Genomic DNA, 14,022 nt, shown 5'->3' with positions numbered 1-14,022 from the left:
TTCTTGATCCCCCATAAAGAAAGAAACCCTCTCTGAATGTTTTTTGTTGTTTAAATAAGAAGACGCCAACTGACCAATGTCCCAGAGACCAGGTGAGTGTAGAACCTCCCACGCTGTGTTTCAACACCTTCTACAAACATAGTTTTGGCACTCTGCCTTTAAAGCTGAAAAAGAACAGGATCGTTATGTCTGACCTAAATACACATGGTCTAGAGCTTTCCTGTTCTCTTCTTTCTCTACACTTTTTCCTTTCTTGAGGATATTTTCTGCAGTGGTATCAACTCACCTGTATGTAGCTGACTCCCCCAAAATAGAACTGGGTGCTAACTTTTCTGTTAAGCTTAAGGCACCACACGTCCAGCTGGAGCTGAGCGACTGCCCCCTAAGAGTCTGTGGGTCCCTGGAAACACCTGAGAATTCAAATGACCATTTTTGACTCAAGCCATCTCTTCCTGCCCGCTGGGTGCAAGGGCAACATCACTCTCTCTGCCCCGCAGACGTGAACACTGGGAGTCACGTGTCTCTTGTGCTCCCTAACACTCTCACAAGTCCTCTCCAGTCGTCTTCCTCACTGGTGCTATCCAAGTTCGAGCTTCTTGTGCCCTTGTCTAGACCGTGACATAGCCGCCTGTCTCCTGCTTTCCTTCCTTCACTGATTTATGTCACCGCTTCCAGGAAGTCTCGGGTCCCTCCTCTCGGTCTCTTCTGCCTTAAATCAATCCTTCTGCCTTGAATCAGGCCTTCTGCTTTGTAGTAAATCAGTCCTTGTCAGCATGCTGAAGGGCTCAGGGAATTATTTTTAAGCACCTACCATATGGTAGATATTGCACTTAGACATGTTACATATGTTATTTAATCCTAATTTAATGCCCTGGCAGGTACGTGCTATCTCTCCTTTGTTACTAGCGAGGTAACTGGGGGATAGAGAGCTTTATGTAATTCAGCCAAATCAACACAGAAAGCAGCAGAGAGAGAATTCAAACTCAGAAGTGTCTGATTTCAAAGCCCCTAATTTTACAGCTTTATACTGGAGCCCCACCATTTGATTTTGTTTTTAAGGTTCTAAAACAGATACCTTATGAAGGTACACCCAAGTTCACATACTTTTGGGGCAAATCTTCCAGTAGCCTAATGACAAACGTATCATGGTTTGGTCATCTTGGTGGTGGTTTCCGAGGGCAGCTAAGGACTGCTATGTGTACTATTTTTTATCAGAGATTTAAGACGTATCAAACCTTTGCCTTTGACGTGACTTGCAGATTAACCCAGGTCCATTCCTCATATCTAAAAAAAGAGGGATGGGAAGCGAGGAAGCCATTTGCACAGCTATGGGTGGCTTTGAACGATGTGAAGTCAGGACTATTGTGGAAGTAAATAATTCTGATAAATCTGTTTCTTTTCCATTAAAGATCAACATTCAGTGACAAGCCAAAACACGCTTCTCTTCTTTGACCAAAACACCCACAAAGGAAACAGAAACCAGTTTAGCAACTTTGCAAGTGGGTGCGAAAGGATTCCTATAAATAAAGCCTCCCATTGTGCAGCTCTGGTCCTGTTAGGTTTGGAATGCTGATGGTTTATATCGTCCTACTCTGAACTCTTACTGACAACCTACTGAATTTAGCTCTAGCTGATGCTTTGGTATGTTACATTTTTTAGAATTATAATTTTGATACTTCTTAAAGGTGACTTTAATAGTAAAGTCTACTTTACAGAATGGACTTTGTCACCTTCCACCACTACCCTCCATCCTTTCCTTATCAATTACTTTCCTAAAGGGAGAAAAAAAATAATATAACTCAAATTAGCTGATCTTGGGAATTCCCTGGCTGTCCAGTGATTAGGACTTAGTGCTGTCACTGCCGAGGGCACAAGTTCAATCCCTAGTCCATGGAACTAAGATCCCACAAGCCTCGAGGCCAAAAAAAACAAAAAAGAAACAAACAAAAATTAGGTGATCTTAAGAACAGGAAGAATGTTCCCTGGGGGCTTAAGAAGCTTTATTGCTCATAAAAAAGCATCAAAGCAAATACTATACAGAGGAGGTCAGTTGGGCAACTCTTTTTTATTCATGTGATAGCTTTGCCTTTATGTAGATGATAAGACTCATAGAATTAAAAAAAAAGCTGCAGGAGATGGACTTCAGTAACATAAAGAAATATTCTTTCAAACCTTATTACTTCTTTTATAGGAAGGAAAATCAAACAAAATCAACTACTTATCGTGACTCTTAGACTTTTGTGTAATTGTGAAAGCCAAACTTAGCAGAAGAAATCAACCTTAACTTGAGAATTAAAAATGCTGTCTAGAGTCATTATTGGGTCAGTAGTCAAAATTGGACTGCAGACAACAATCATATAAAAGTACTCTGTCAATGTGAAATTGACCAAATTGAAAACTGCATATTCATGGGTATGCATGAATATCCCTATTCATAGGAAGTATACACTTGAGTATTTAGGGCCAAAGCCATGATGCATGTAACTTACCCTCAAATGGTTCAACAAATATATACATTATGTGTGTGTGTGTGTATACATATATGTCAGAGAGAGAAGAGAAAGAGAGGGAGAGCACAAATGTAAAACAAATGGGATAAAATATTAACAATGGCTGAATCTAGGTAAAGAATATATGAGAATATGTTTGTCCTAAGCAATATTAATTCACATCCATGAGCAGATTATGTTCAAATCTAAATTTCCAGCTGAGAAGATTATCATAAACTTTAGACCTACAACTGTTTACTAGACATCTACTAGGATATTCCACAGGTATTTCAAAACCAACCTTTCCACAGTTGGTTTTCTAATGCCCCCCTTTAAAGCTGAGCTCCCTTCAGTATTCTCTGGTACCAAAATAGGTTCTTTCTTTTACCACCCCAAGCACATCTCCCCCATCAACGCAGCTATAATCACTCAAGAAATCCTAGCTATTCTAACCTGTAAAGTGTCTTCGATTGATTCACTTCTTTCAGTCCCTACTGTCATTATTGAGCTTCATATATCACATGGATTATAATCATCACCTCCTAAGACCACTCTTACATTCAGGATGTGTCCCCCTCCAATCCATCTCCTATATTGGGGCTAATTTTTAGAGTTCAAGTCTGATCTTATTAATGCTCTCCCTATGGCCCTCAGATTAAAATCTAAATTCTCAGTGTAATTTACAGGGCACATGAAGGCCCTGGTTCCTGCTTATTTCCCTAATCTCATATCTCTCCTCTCTCTGTACCATAATTTATCATATCTTCTCCTATAGCATGCTGCCGTCACACTGGACTTCTTGCAGTTGAAGCTTCCTCAGCAGGCCTTTTCCCCTGTAGTCTCTCTGCCTTGAGTACTTACTTTCCCTTTCCCCTGTTCCCATCTACCTTTTCAACACATGATCCTGCTTGCCTAATTTATTTCTCTTTTTAAATCCCAATTTAGACAACATTACTCTAGGAAAGACTCATGACACCCCAAGTCTGCACAAATCACTAATTAGAAGCAAATTTAAAATAAAATAGCAATAGAATTATTATTATGAATATATATTTTTAATCTAGCATAAAGCATGTACACATTCATTCAGTCTAAACCTTAATAGGTTTTCCACAAGTACTCATTGGATGTCTGTTATATGCCCAGCAACTTCTAGTTGGGCCATTGAATAGATATTACTTGGTCTCCTACAATGTTCCAGACATTGTTTTGGTTGTGGGGACTATAGCAATGAACATTCTTAGAGCTTAAATTCTAGTAGGGGGGACTATGCAGAAACATATAAAGGTATCATATCAGTTAGTGATGTGTCATGAAGGAAAAAACATGTAAGGGGGTGCTTTCCTGGATACTGTAGTGAGAAATGACCTCTCTAAGGAAGAGCTATGTGAACAAGGACTTAAATAAAATGAGGGAGCAAGGTCAGGCCAATGTCTGGGGAGAGCATTCTAAGGAAAGGGGAACCACAAGTACAAAAATGTTAGGACAGGAGTATGCTTGGTGTGTTCAAAGAACAGCAAAGAAGCCTGCATATGTTAAACTCAGTGAGCAAGAAGGGGTGACGATGGGAATGAGTTCTTAGGCCGGATCCTGTGAGTAGTGAATCCACTCTGTCAGGTCTGATTTTGTCTGAGTATTGATTTCAGTTGTCCTCATGGTTCTCTACTTTGACTGAGAACACAAACTGGATTGCATTTTGTGGGGAAGAAAGGATATTGGGGACCAAGGACAATGGGAGGAGAGTCCCATCTAGTTCCAAGATGTTGCCCTTAAAGAGGATTAAAGAGCCAGAATTGGACAAACCCTGGAGAACTGTAAGGGTGATGTCAAAAGGTGCTCTGCTTAAAAGCCTAAGTACCTCCCTATTGCCCTCAGATTAAAATCCAAATCCTCAGTATAATTTACAAGGCACAAAAAGATTCTTTCAAGCTGCTGGAGCAAAGCCTTTGTTCCATATAAAGTCTGCCAGTGCTGGGCAGACAGCCTGGACATCCCAAATATCTTCCTTTTGCTGTTTCCCATCCCCATTCTTTCCTGACTATTCCAAAATTAGCTTAGTCAAATCTAGGCTTTTTTTTTTCCAGCCATTAAATGGTGATGGAGAGTACTTTTGCTTTTGAACTATAGAAATGACTTTTGTCAGGAAGTGTAATAGATTGTTTTAAAAAATAAAATAATGAATTCCAGTTTTTACATCAATTTCCAGCCACATAGTCTAAATAGATCAAATATAGTATAATTTTAATTTCTACACTACATATGGTAAACATATGTGAAAACAAAAGCTAAAAGGTCATTCTGATTTTCAAGAGGACTAACTTGTTTCTGACCAACGTGACTGAGAGATCTTGAATTATTTTCTTAAATGATACCTATTCCATTTCCTTTTCTTATTAATCAGTCACTAATCATTTCATTGTTTTTCTCTTTTATAATCTTCTGCTTGATCTTTGTTGTTTCCACTTCTCAATGTCCATAATCTTAATGATTGTCTCCCTTTTGTTGAAAAACAACTATATGGCATATAATTCATATCTGGGGAAATTTTTTAATAATTATAATAAAGTAAAAGTTTAAGATATACACTGTTAGACAATGTCCAAGGCACCATTGATTTGTTTTTAATATTTATTTATTTATCTATCTATCGATCTATTTATTTATTTATTTTTGGCTATGTTGGGTCTTCGTCGCTGTGCACAGGCTTTCTCTAGTTGCCACGAGCAGGGGCTACTCTTCATTGTGGTGCACGGGCTTCTCATTGTGGTGGCTTCTCTTGTTGCGGAGCACGGGCTCTAGGCGCCACGGGCTTCAGTAGTTGTGGCACGCGGGCTCAGTAGTTGTGGCTCACGGGCTCTAGAGCACAGGCTCAGTAGTTGTGGCGCCTGGGCTTAGTTGCTCCACGGCATGTGGGATCCTCCCGGACCAGGGCTCGAACCCGTGTCCCCTGCATTGGCAGGCGGATTCTTAACCACTGCGCCACCAGGGAAGTCCCGAGGCACCATTGATTGATGTAACTATTTTAATCAAACACTAACTTTAACATAATTCTTTTAGGCTATAATAATTTTCATGTACTGTGTAACTTTTTATGTGTGGAATCATTCATTTTCTTGGTTAGACTTTATTATAGGAGCTTGAAATCAAGCTTAAAACTCATTTGTCATTATGAACTGAGGGTTTTTTTCCTTTATTTCCTTTCTGCATCTCTTTTCTTATGACAATTTTGAAATTTCAAAATCAGGTAGTTAAGGAAAGCTTTGTTTTGAAGAGTTCATCCTAATAAATTTCTATATTATAAAGAATGTTGCATTAACATGGCTTATCTTGATATGGCTGGCAATATGTGAAATACCTACATCTACTTTTATAGCTTTCTCTTTATAATGATAATTTAACAAGCTAGCATTTATTGAGTACTTATTCCATGCCAAGTACTATTCTGAGTTTCTCTTATGTATTAAAGCACTTAATCCTCATAGCAGCCCTATGAGGTAGGAAGTATTAAAATCCTAGTTTCACAGGTGAGAAAACTGAGAGGCAGAGAGGTTAATAATTTACCCCAGGCCTCATGGCTGGAAAGTGGAGGCTGGAACCCAGGCAGACTGGCTCCAGAGTCTTAACTGTTGATCACTCTGCAATATTTACGTTAGCTGATACAGCCCAGAGAAAGGAGACAAGCTGACCATTTAGTGCAGATTGCTGAGAAGTATAACAGGAGGGAAAAATAGAACAGAAATTGTGCTCCCTGCTCAATGGGAGACATTTTTCCCAAGGGAAAAACACAGAACTTGGGGCTTTTTTCCCTTCGGTCAGAAAGTATGTTCACAAGGAGAAAGAAGAAAATTAAAAAGACTGTGTATATCATGTTACTGAATCGCCACTATAACTCCAGTGTTTGGCAAAGGCTTCCCTCAAACACTAGTTGCTCAGTAAACAGCATTAATTTTGTTACGTGCTACCTGATCTGGTTTGGTGAAAGCTCTTTTAGGCAAACTAAACTTATAGGAATTTTACGAGGCATTTATTTCCATGAAGACTAGTACACTTGAAATACCCTACGTATACCCAACAATAATCACTACTGTAAGCAGTTCAAATTTTCTTTTTAAAATCACTCTTAGACACCCTTTCTCTTCTAAAAGAAAATTAAATACTTGATAAGTAGCCTTTCTCATAGAGAAGTGGATGTTTTCTCTCCACCAGGGAACATTGCCTTTCCTTGCATTCATCCCCTGGGAAACCTTTGTTTTAGAACTGACACCACTGATCACTCAGCATCTTAACCACATTTGTTTGGCACTTCACCTGAGGAGGAAAGTGTTCTTTTTGTGTTCTGTAGCATGCATTTTGATAAGGGTGCACGCCACAAGTAAAATTCACATCTCAAGTTAAGGTTGTATCCTTGGCATTGTAATGTGATATTAGCAAAAGTGCTTTTATAATCCTACCTGCCAACAATTAACATCTATAAATAGGAAGACCACAAGATTCTGAAATTACCCAAGTACTGGAAAGACTATTTTTTCATAAATTTTCCTTTAGCAAAGGATCCTATCCTTACCATCTTCAAAGAAAAGTTCAGTTTGAACAAGCCCTAATTGTGTAGTCAAACAGATTTATCCATCTCATAGAAATAAAACAACAAATTTTTACATTTAAAGTCACATTATTTGCTGGAGAGGGTGTGGAGAAAAAGGAACCCTCCTACACTGTTGGCGGGAATGTAAATTGGTGCAGCCACTATGGAGAACAGTATGGAGGTTCCTTAAAAAACTAAAACTAAAACTGCCGCATGATCCAGCAATCCAGAGAAAACGTAATTTGAAAAGATACATGCACCCCAATGTTCATTGCAGCACTATTTACAGTAGCCAGGACATGGAAGCAACCTAAATGTCCATTGACAGATGAATGGATAAAGAAGATGTGGTATATATATACAATGGAATATTACTCAGCCATAGAAAAGAATGAAATTTTGCCATTTGCAGCTACATGGATGGACCTAGAGATTATCATACTAAGTGAAGTAAGTCAGAAAGAGAAAAACAAGTATCATATGATATCACTTGTATGTGGAATCTTTAAAAAATGATACAAATGAACTTATTTACAATACAGAAATAGACCCACAGCCATAGAAAACAAACTTATGGTTACCAAAGGGGAAAGGGAGGGAGGCATAAATTGGGAGTTTGGGATTAACATATACACACCACTGTATATAAAGTAAACAACAAGGACCTACTGTATAGCACAGGGAACTAAATTCAGTATCTTGTAATAACCTATAGTGGAAAAGAATCTGAAAAAGAATATATATATATATGTGTGTGTGTATATATATAGCTGAATCACTTTGCTGTATATTTGAAACTAACACAACTTTGTAAATCAACTATACTTCAATAAAAAATAAAATAAATTAATAAGGAAAAAAGTCACATTATAATGAACAATAATGTACTGTATGCAAAATTTTACATGTTAACATGTTAAGTGTTGGAATTCAAATAAGAGACACATATATCAAACACACTTGTGAAATGGTCATATGAAAAGTACCTATGTAAACAAATATCTATGTATGTGTTATATCTACACAAAATACATATGTCCCGGTATGTTGTCATTTGCTCTTTCTTATTTGCTCACATTAGGAATCTGATAAGAACTAGACTGTGTGGTAAGAACGTTATGTTCTTACCACAATAAAATTGAAGAAGAAAAAACCTTTCAATGAAATAAAATGTCTTATTATCACGAATTGATCAAACTACATGATGTAACATATATAATATAAGGCAAATCAATCGAGAAGTAAGATAGGAAATACGTTTTTAAAAAACTGGAAAAAGAATCTAGAATAAAAACCGGAGGTTATGTAGAAGCAGTGGCATTCCTGACCACAGCACTAAAAATATTTTAAAAACAGAGCTTCTTAGCAGCCTGGATCCCAAAGTTGATGGACAGCTAAGAGGAAGCAATGCCCAAGAGCCAGTATTTATTCTTTGGAAACTATGTCATCAGATGCCTAACGGACGGTTCTAAGCACAATTAAAAGATTGACTTGGTCTTACAAAACCTTGAAAGAACTACACTTAGCTGACAAGTGAGTCAAATCTAGTTCCTATCAGATTCCTAGTGAAAGCAAATAAGAAAGAGCAAATGACAAAATACTGGGAAATATGTCTTGTGTAGATATGAAGTGTATATAGATATGGATATTTGTTTATACAAGTACTTTTCATATGGCCAGTTTACAAGTGTATTTGATATGTGTGTACGTCCTTGTACTTCTATTATTTGAATTCAAACACAGTGCAGATATAGATAGCATTACCATCTATGTGAGATGTAAATATATAAAAACCCCCCTTTTGCATTTTCTGCAGATCCTGAAAACCATATGTTTATGTTTTGTCTAGGGTTTTTTGTGTGTGAGTCTCTTCTTCTAATGTGAAGTCTTGATTTAAAAAAAGAGCCGGTTCATTCCTGCTTTCTACCTGCTTGCTGTTGTTTCCAGGAGTCTGCAGCTATGCTAAATTATTTGAAGGTGAACATTAGAGCAACTTCAAAACACTTCTGCCCTCTCTTTTTGCTCACCATATAAAGCTGCAAGGATACATTGTCATTAAGTTTCTATACATAGCTAAGTCCACAAAACTTTGAGAAAAAGCAACATCTCCCAGGGTGGTTGTGTGTATAACTAGAGAATATTAGTTGAAGCACTTTGTAAATGATAAAGCCTTACCTACATGTAAGGCATTGTTTAGCATTAGCATTGCTCTTATGTAGAATGGTATCTAGGACTGGAATAAGCCAGTCATATCGTTAAGGAATGGAATAGAAATTAATAGTTGTTAAAACACTTATAGCGGAGTGCCAGGAACTTTACCAGAAGTTTTACATAGGTTGTCTTATTTAATTAATAGCATTCATATGGAATACTGCTGGAACCCTTAAAGGTGCCAAATAGTTTGTGGTGGATACAACGGTAGCTCCATAGAGAAGATGAGATATCATAATTTTCATTTGAGAATGAATTATATTGCCAGTTTATACCATTTTCCTCTGAAATCATGTTGGTTTGATCCGGTTCTTTACTAGCCAATGAATAGCTTATTATGGAACTGTCAGAACTTGACAAAGGCCATAAGTTCTGTACTGCATGCAAAATCTTGGTCTTACTGTATTACGTAGAGATGCCAGTGTCATGAACTGGTGGTAATATGAACTCCGTTTTCTTTGTAATCATTGTCAGTTCATCACAATGTACTGCACACAGTTTTCAATGACTTGTATATTTTTTTAACTTGCCCCTGGAGCCCGCCTATTTTGGCAGACAGTAGACCTTGGACTTGCAAAGGGTTTTTATCTACTGAGTTGACATTTTCTCTTCCTGATGATAATAATCCCTACGCACCAAATAGAATACAGTATTATCATATGTTTATATCTCAGTGAGCTGCCATTGAAGGATTCCATAAAAACGTGATGACCGGGGAGAATAAAAGGGAAACATCCACCAAAATCTTCTCCAGGATTCTCAAGTTTAAGTGTATGGACAGGGAGTCAAATAGAGCCAGGCTGTGTATGGTGCCATTTGCTTTTAAAGAACTGACACAGAATGTGAATTAAGGGGAGGTGGGGGGCAGGTAGGAAGAGGGAGTTATTATGACTCATTCATTCATTCAGTTACTAAGTTTCCACACTATTATAGGTGCTGTTACGTACTCTCTTCTTGTCCTAACAGGGAAAAAATACAGAAGGAAATAACTGTAATGCAAAGTAGTGTGTACTATATCATGACAATGCAGATGGAGGTTCTGGAGAAAAAAAAAAATCAAACTTAGGTTTGGACAGTGAGCTAACAGCATTTAAATATCTGTAAAGGTATAAAACACCAATCAGGTTAGGCCCCAGCCTTATCAGATCTGCTGAGTCTCAGTGCTGTTAGGAGTACATAATAGAGATTTGTTAAAGGTGGCTGAGCCATTGATTCACTTTAAGATAAGAAACATACAGAAGTTAGATACTGAGTTCTGTTATCTCACTCCATGATAGACTTAGAGGGTCCACTTAGTAGTGTATTATGTAGAGCATGCTGGCACTGTTTCGAGAATGTTCAGTGAACCAAGAGGGAGGCTTACGCAGCCAGGAGGCGATACAGTGGGTTTACCATGTGCAGAAACAGAAACCTTTGAGACTCGAACACTGCCACCAGAGGTCAGGGCCGGGAGTAGAGGGCACTCTTCCAGAAAGGAAGTGTTGTATTACCCGGGGAAGCACAGGAACCAAAATCCCCGTCCTCTCTTCCTGAGAGCAGCACTTTGCTGGCTGAGTAGGGGTTGAAGGGAGGACCTCAGAAATGTTCTGCGCACGTAAAGGTATGTGTAAGTGCTCTCAGCTTTAAACAAGTCATTTTAGAAGGTCAGAGAAAGGTGACTTTGTTATATTTTCAAAATCCAGATGAGCTATATGGATCTGTTGGTTACTACCTCCAGGAAGGGAATGTTTGCTGGGAGCAATCAGGAGGGAGTGACTCTGTTAAAATACTAATCTGAATATAGGATATGAAAAAGACTTTCTGTGCAACTACATTATTTGTCTATGATTTGCTGTAGGTGCAGCTGCTGTGATTCTATATGGAGGCCCTACCAGAAATAGATTCAAACATAGTGATATTGGGTCTGTTTTCATGTCCAGTGGCCATTTATATATGTCATTAGTGACATCTTTCATTCATTCATAGGAAATGAAATTTGTCAGTAAGATTTCCATATTGCCTTATCTTGCCCTTAACTGAAAGGTTGTGCACAACTAGGGTAATGATAGTGATTAAGTCACACGCTTATGCGTGTTCTCTGGGTTTCAAAGACTGGTAATGCATTTCATTAGGCTCTCCTAACCATCCTCTTAAAAGTTTGCTTAAATGTCTTTGTTTTCCTTTGGCATTTTATTGAAATAAGTCTTTTAGGCTCCACAGAAATGCGGAGGGAAATCAATAGGAGGTTTTTGTCTTTTTTTTTTTTAAGTTTTGGTCAAACAAGTCAAAATAACATTATCATTGATGGGTCGACCTATACTTCTAAATGGAAGGCATAAAGATATAAAAAGATCTGAGGCACGTAAGTAACCTCTTTGATTTTTAATGGCGTGCAGCAGATGGAATTTATTATTGACTTTTAAAAATGAAATTGCTCTGCATTATTATTTATTTATAGTTTTTCCTTTTAAAAGAAGTAATTACCATTGCTAGGTTACTTTTTCCTCAATCACAAGCAACTATGTAACAGTATCAGAATGTATAATATAGTTTATCACTTAGTCTTGAAGCCTAATGATGCTACAGGATATTATCCCTTTCAAATTAGCAATAAATTTATGAGCATAATGCATGGCTAAAAGGTTGAGTATCTTTTCTTCTTATTTGGTTAATTGCAAAAGCAATTATTTCACATTACAGGGTAATTTATTTATGAAAATCTCACTGCAGAAACAGAAATGTTTTTAATTAGAAATAAACAATCTAATTTCATTTTTCCAGTTCAGCACACAGATTTTGTGCTTATAATCATAATAATATGCAAAATGCCCAAGTTAAATATTTAGATGATTGGTTTCAGCCCAAACAACTTTTTAACGTTAATCACAGAATCTAAAACTTTTAAGTCATCAAGAATGTTGATAACCAGTCATAACAAAATTTAATTTCCAAGCAATGTCCAATGTTTAAGCAGTTACATTTAGCTCAAATTTGAGAGGTATCAAAAGTGTCCAAGTTTTCAGTCTTTGTGATTTAAACAATATACAAGAATGGAAAAATTTTCAGGGTTAGACTCTAGATGTTACAAAAATGTTTGAAGCCCTTTTTCAAAGCTGTTGTTTCAAAGAATCATTTCACATACAGCCCAGCAATTAATAGGATCAGGAGATCTGTGCGCACAGGATTCAGACCACTCATGAATTTCAGTGAAGCTCCTGGAGAGGTTAGACCCCTCCTTCCATTCTTCCTACCGGTCCTCCAAGCCATCCTCCCCTCCCCCAGCTGCTTCCTCCTCTTTATTCCTCTATCTCCTCCTCCTTCCTATACCTCATAACCCCCTGGCACTTGCACACCCAGACATCTTTTTTGCACAGGCAGATTTGTTTTCTCCAACCAGTGGTCATCATTGTGAAACTGAAGGATAGCAATTAATATTTCATATGTAGCACTTAAGCCTCTTCACTGAGATTATGCATTTTGCTTCTTTATACCCATCCATAGGCACTTAATAAATGCTTATTGATTGTCTAGTTAGGTTATATTGACTGATTTTGAGAATTCCCATACCCTCCGCAGTTACCAGTACTATATTTCCTGGATTCTAAGATGTACGTTTTTTCACATTTTGATTTTTTAAAATCTCAAAATATCTTATGATCAATGGCGTATCATGGTTTAATTGACAGGGTTTTGTTTTTTGTTTTTTGTTTTTTCTCTTGGTGGTGCATCTTATAATAAATGCAGTCTTGATGAAATATGGCAGTAAAAATTATAGATAAATGCATTACTTGTATAATGTGCTAAATGCTGTGCATTTCACATTCAAACTCTGTAAGAGTATTCTCTTTCTGTTATGTAGCTTATCCATGGCCAATTTTGGTCCCTTCTCAGTACCTTCCTCCACCCTAATTCCCTTGCGCTGTGGTTCTCCCTGTTCTTGGGCAACTGTCTTGACTGAAAACCTCTGGAAAATACTCAGAGAATTTTTAGTAATATAATTACCAATATTTAACTGTAATGAAATGGAAAGGGTACAGTTTTTTTTTTTTAAATAGGAGCACACCATTTTTTGTTTGTTTGTTTGTTTGTTTTTTAGTTTTGGCTGTGTTGGGTCTTCGTTTCTGTGCGAGGGCTTCCTCTAGTTGCAGCAAGCGGGGGCCACTCTTCATCGCGGTGCGCGGGCTTCTCATTATTGCGGCCTCTCTTGTTGCGGAGCACGGGCTCCAGACGCGCAGGCTCAGTAATTGTGGCTCACAAGCCTAGTTGCTCCGCGGCATGTGGGATCTTCCCAGACCAGGGCTCGAACCCGTGTCCCCTGCATTGGCAGGCAGATTCTCAACCACTGCGCCACCAGGGAAGCCCAAGGGTACAGTTTTTTAAAATTAAAGACGTGGTTCAAGTTATGGTTCTGCTCCTTTAAACTATATGTACTTAGTGATCCAGAATTGTTTTCAGAGTTTCAAATTACATATCTAAAGAATAGAAATCATATGAATAATTCCTTCATCATGATGTTGTTAGGACGATTTGTAAAAAATATTGGACCAGTAAAAATATTGAATACGAAATGTATATAAGAGCACTTGATAAACCATGAAGTACTGTTCAGCTATCAATTTTAGCATCAACATTAAACAAAACATTAGATGGTTGGGAAGAGGAAAGAAGGAGAAATTATAGAATTTATCCCAAATTAAAGAGAGTAAATTCTGCATTTTAATTATCATTGGAGATGATGATATGACCCATTAACTCACTGCC

General features: G+C 37.6%; 1 protein-coding gene across 6 annotated transcripts in view; it reads left to right on the top strand.

Annotated features, from left to right (window-relative positions):
- The window catches only part of OXR1 (oxidation resistance 1), a 458,944-nt gene that overhangs the window by 309,855 nt on the left and 135,067 nt on the right, over positions 1-14,022 (top strand). The window contains exon 1 of one of the 6 annotated variants that reach the window (XM_036830016.1): positions 10,802-10,882. The exons of the other annotated variants lie outside the window; for them this stretch is intronic. Coding sequence (XP_036685911.1) covers positions 10,864-10,882 — 19 coding nt within the window. The 5' untranslated portion in view covers positions 10,802-10,863. Of the gene's footprint in view, positions 1-10,801; positions 10,883-14,022 lie in introns of those variants that run through there. 6 annotated transcript variants of the gene reach the window in all.

Source organism: Balaenoptera musculus, chromosome 17, assembly GCF_009873245.2.
Source record: "Balaenoptera musculus isolate JJ_BM4_2016_0621 chromosome 17, mBalMus1.pri.v3, whole genome shotgun sequence".
Classification (NCBI taxonomy): domain Eukaryota; kingdom Metazoa; phylum Chordata; class Mammalia; order Artiodactyla; family Balaenopteridae; genus Balaenoptera; species Balaenoptera musculus.
Note: the sequence above shows the minus strand (reverse complement) of the source record. Positions and strands in the feature narration are given on the sequence as shown.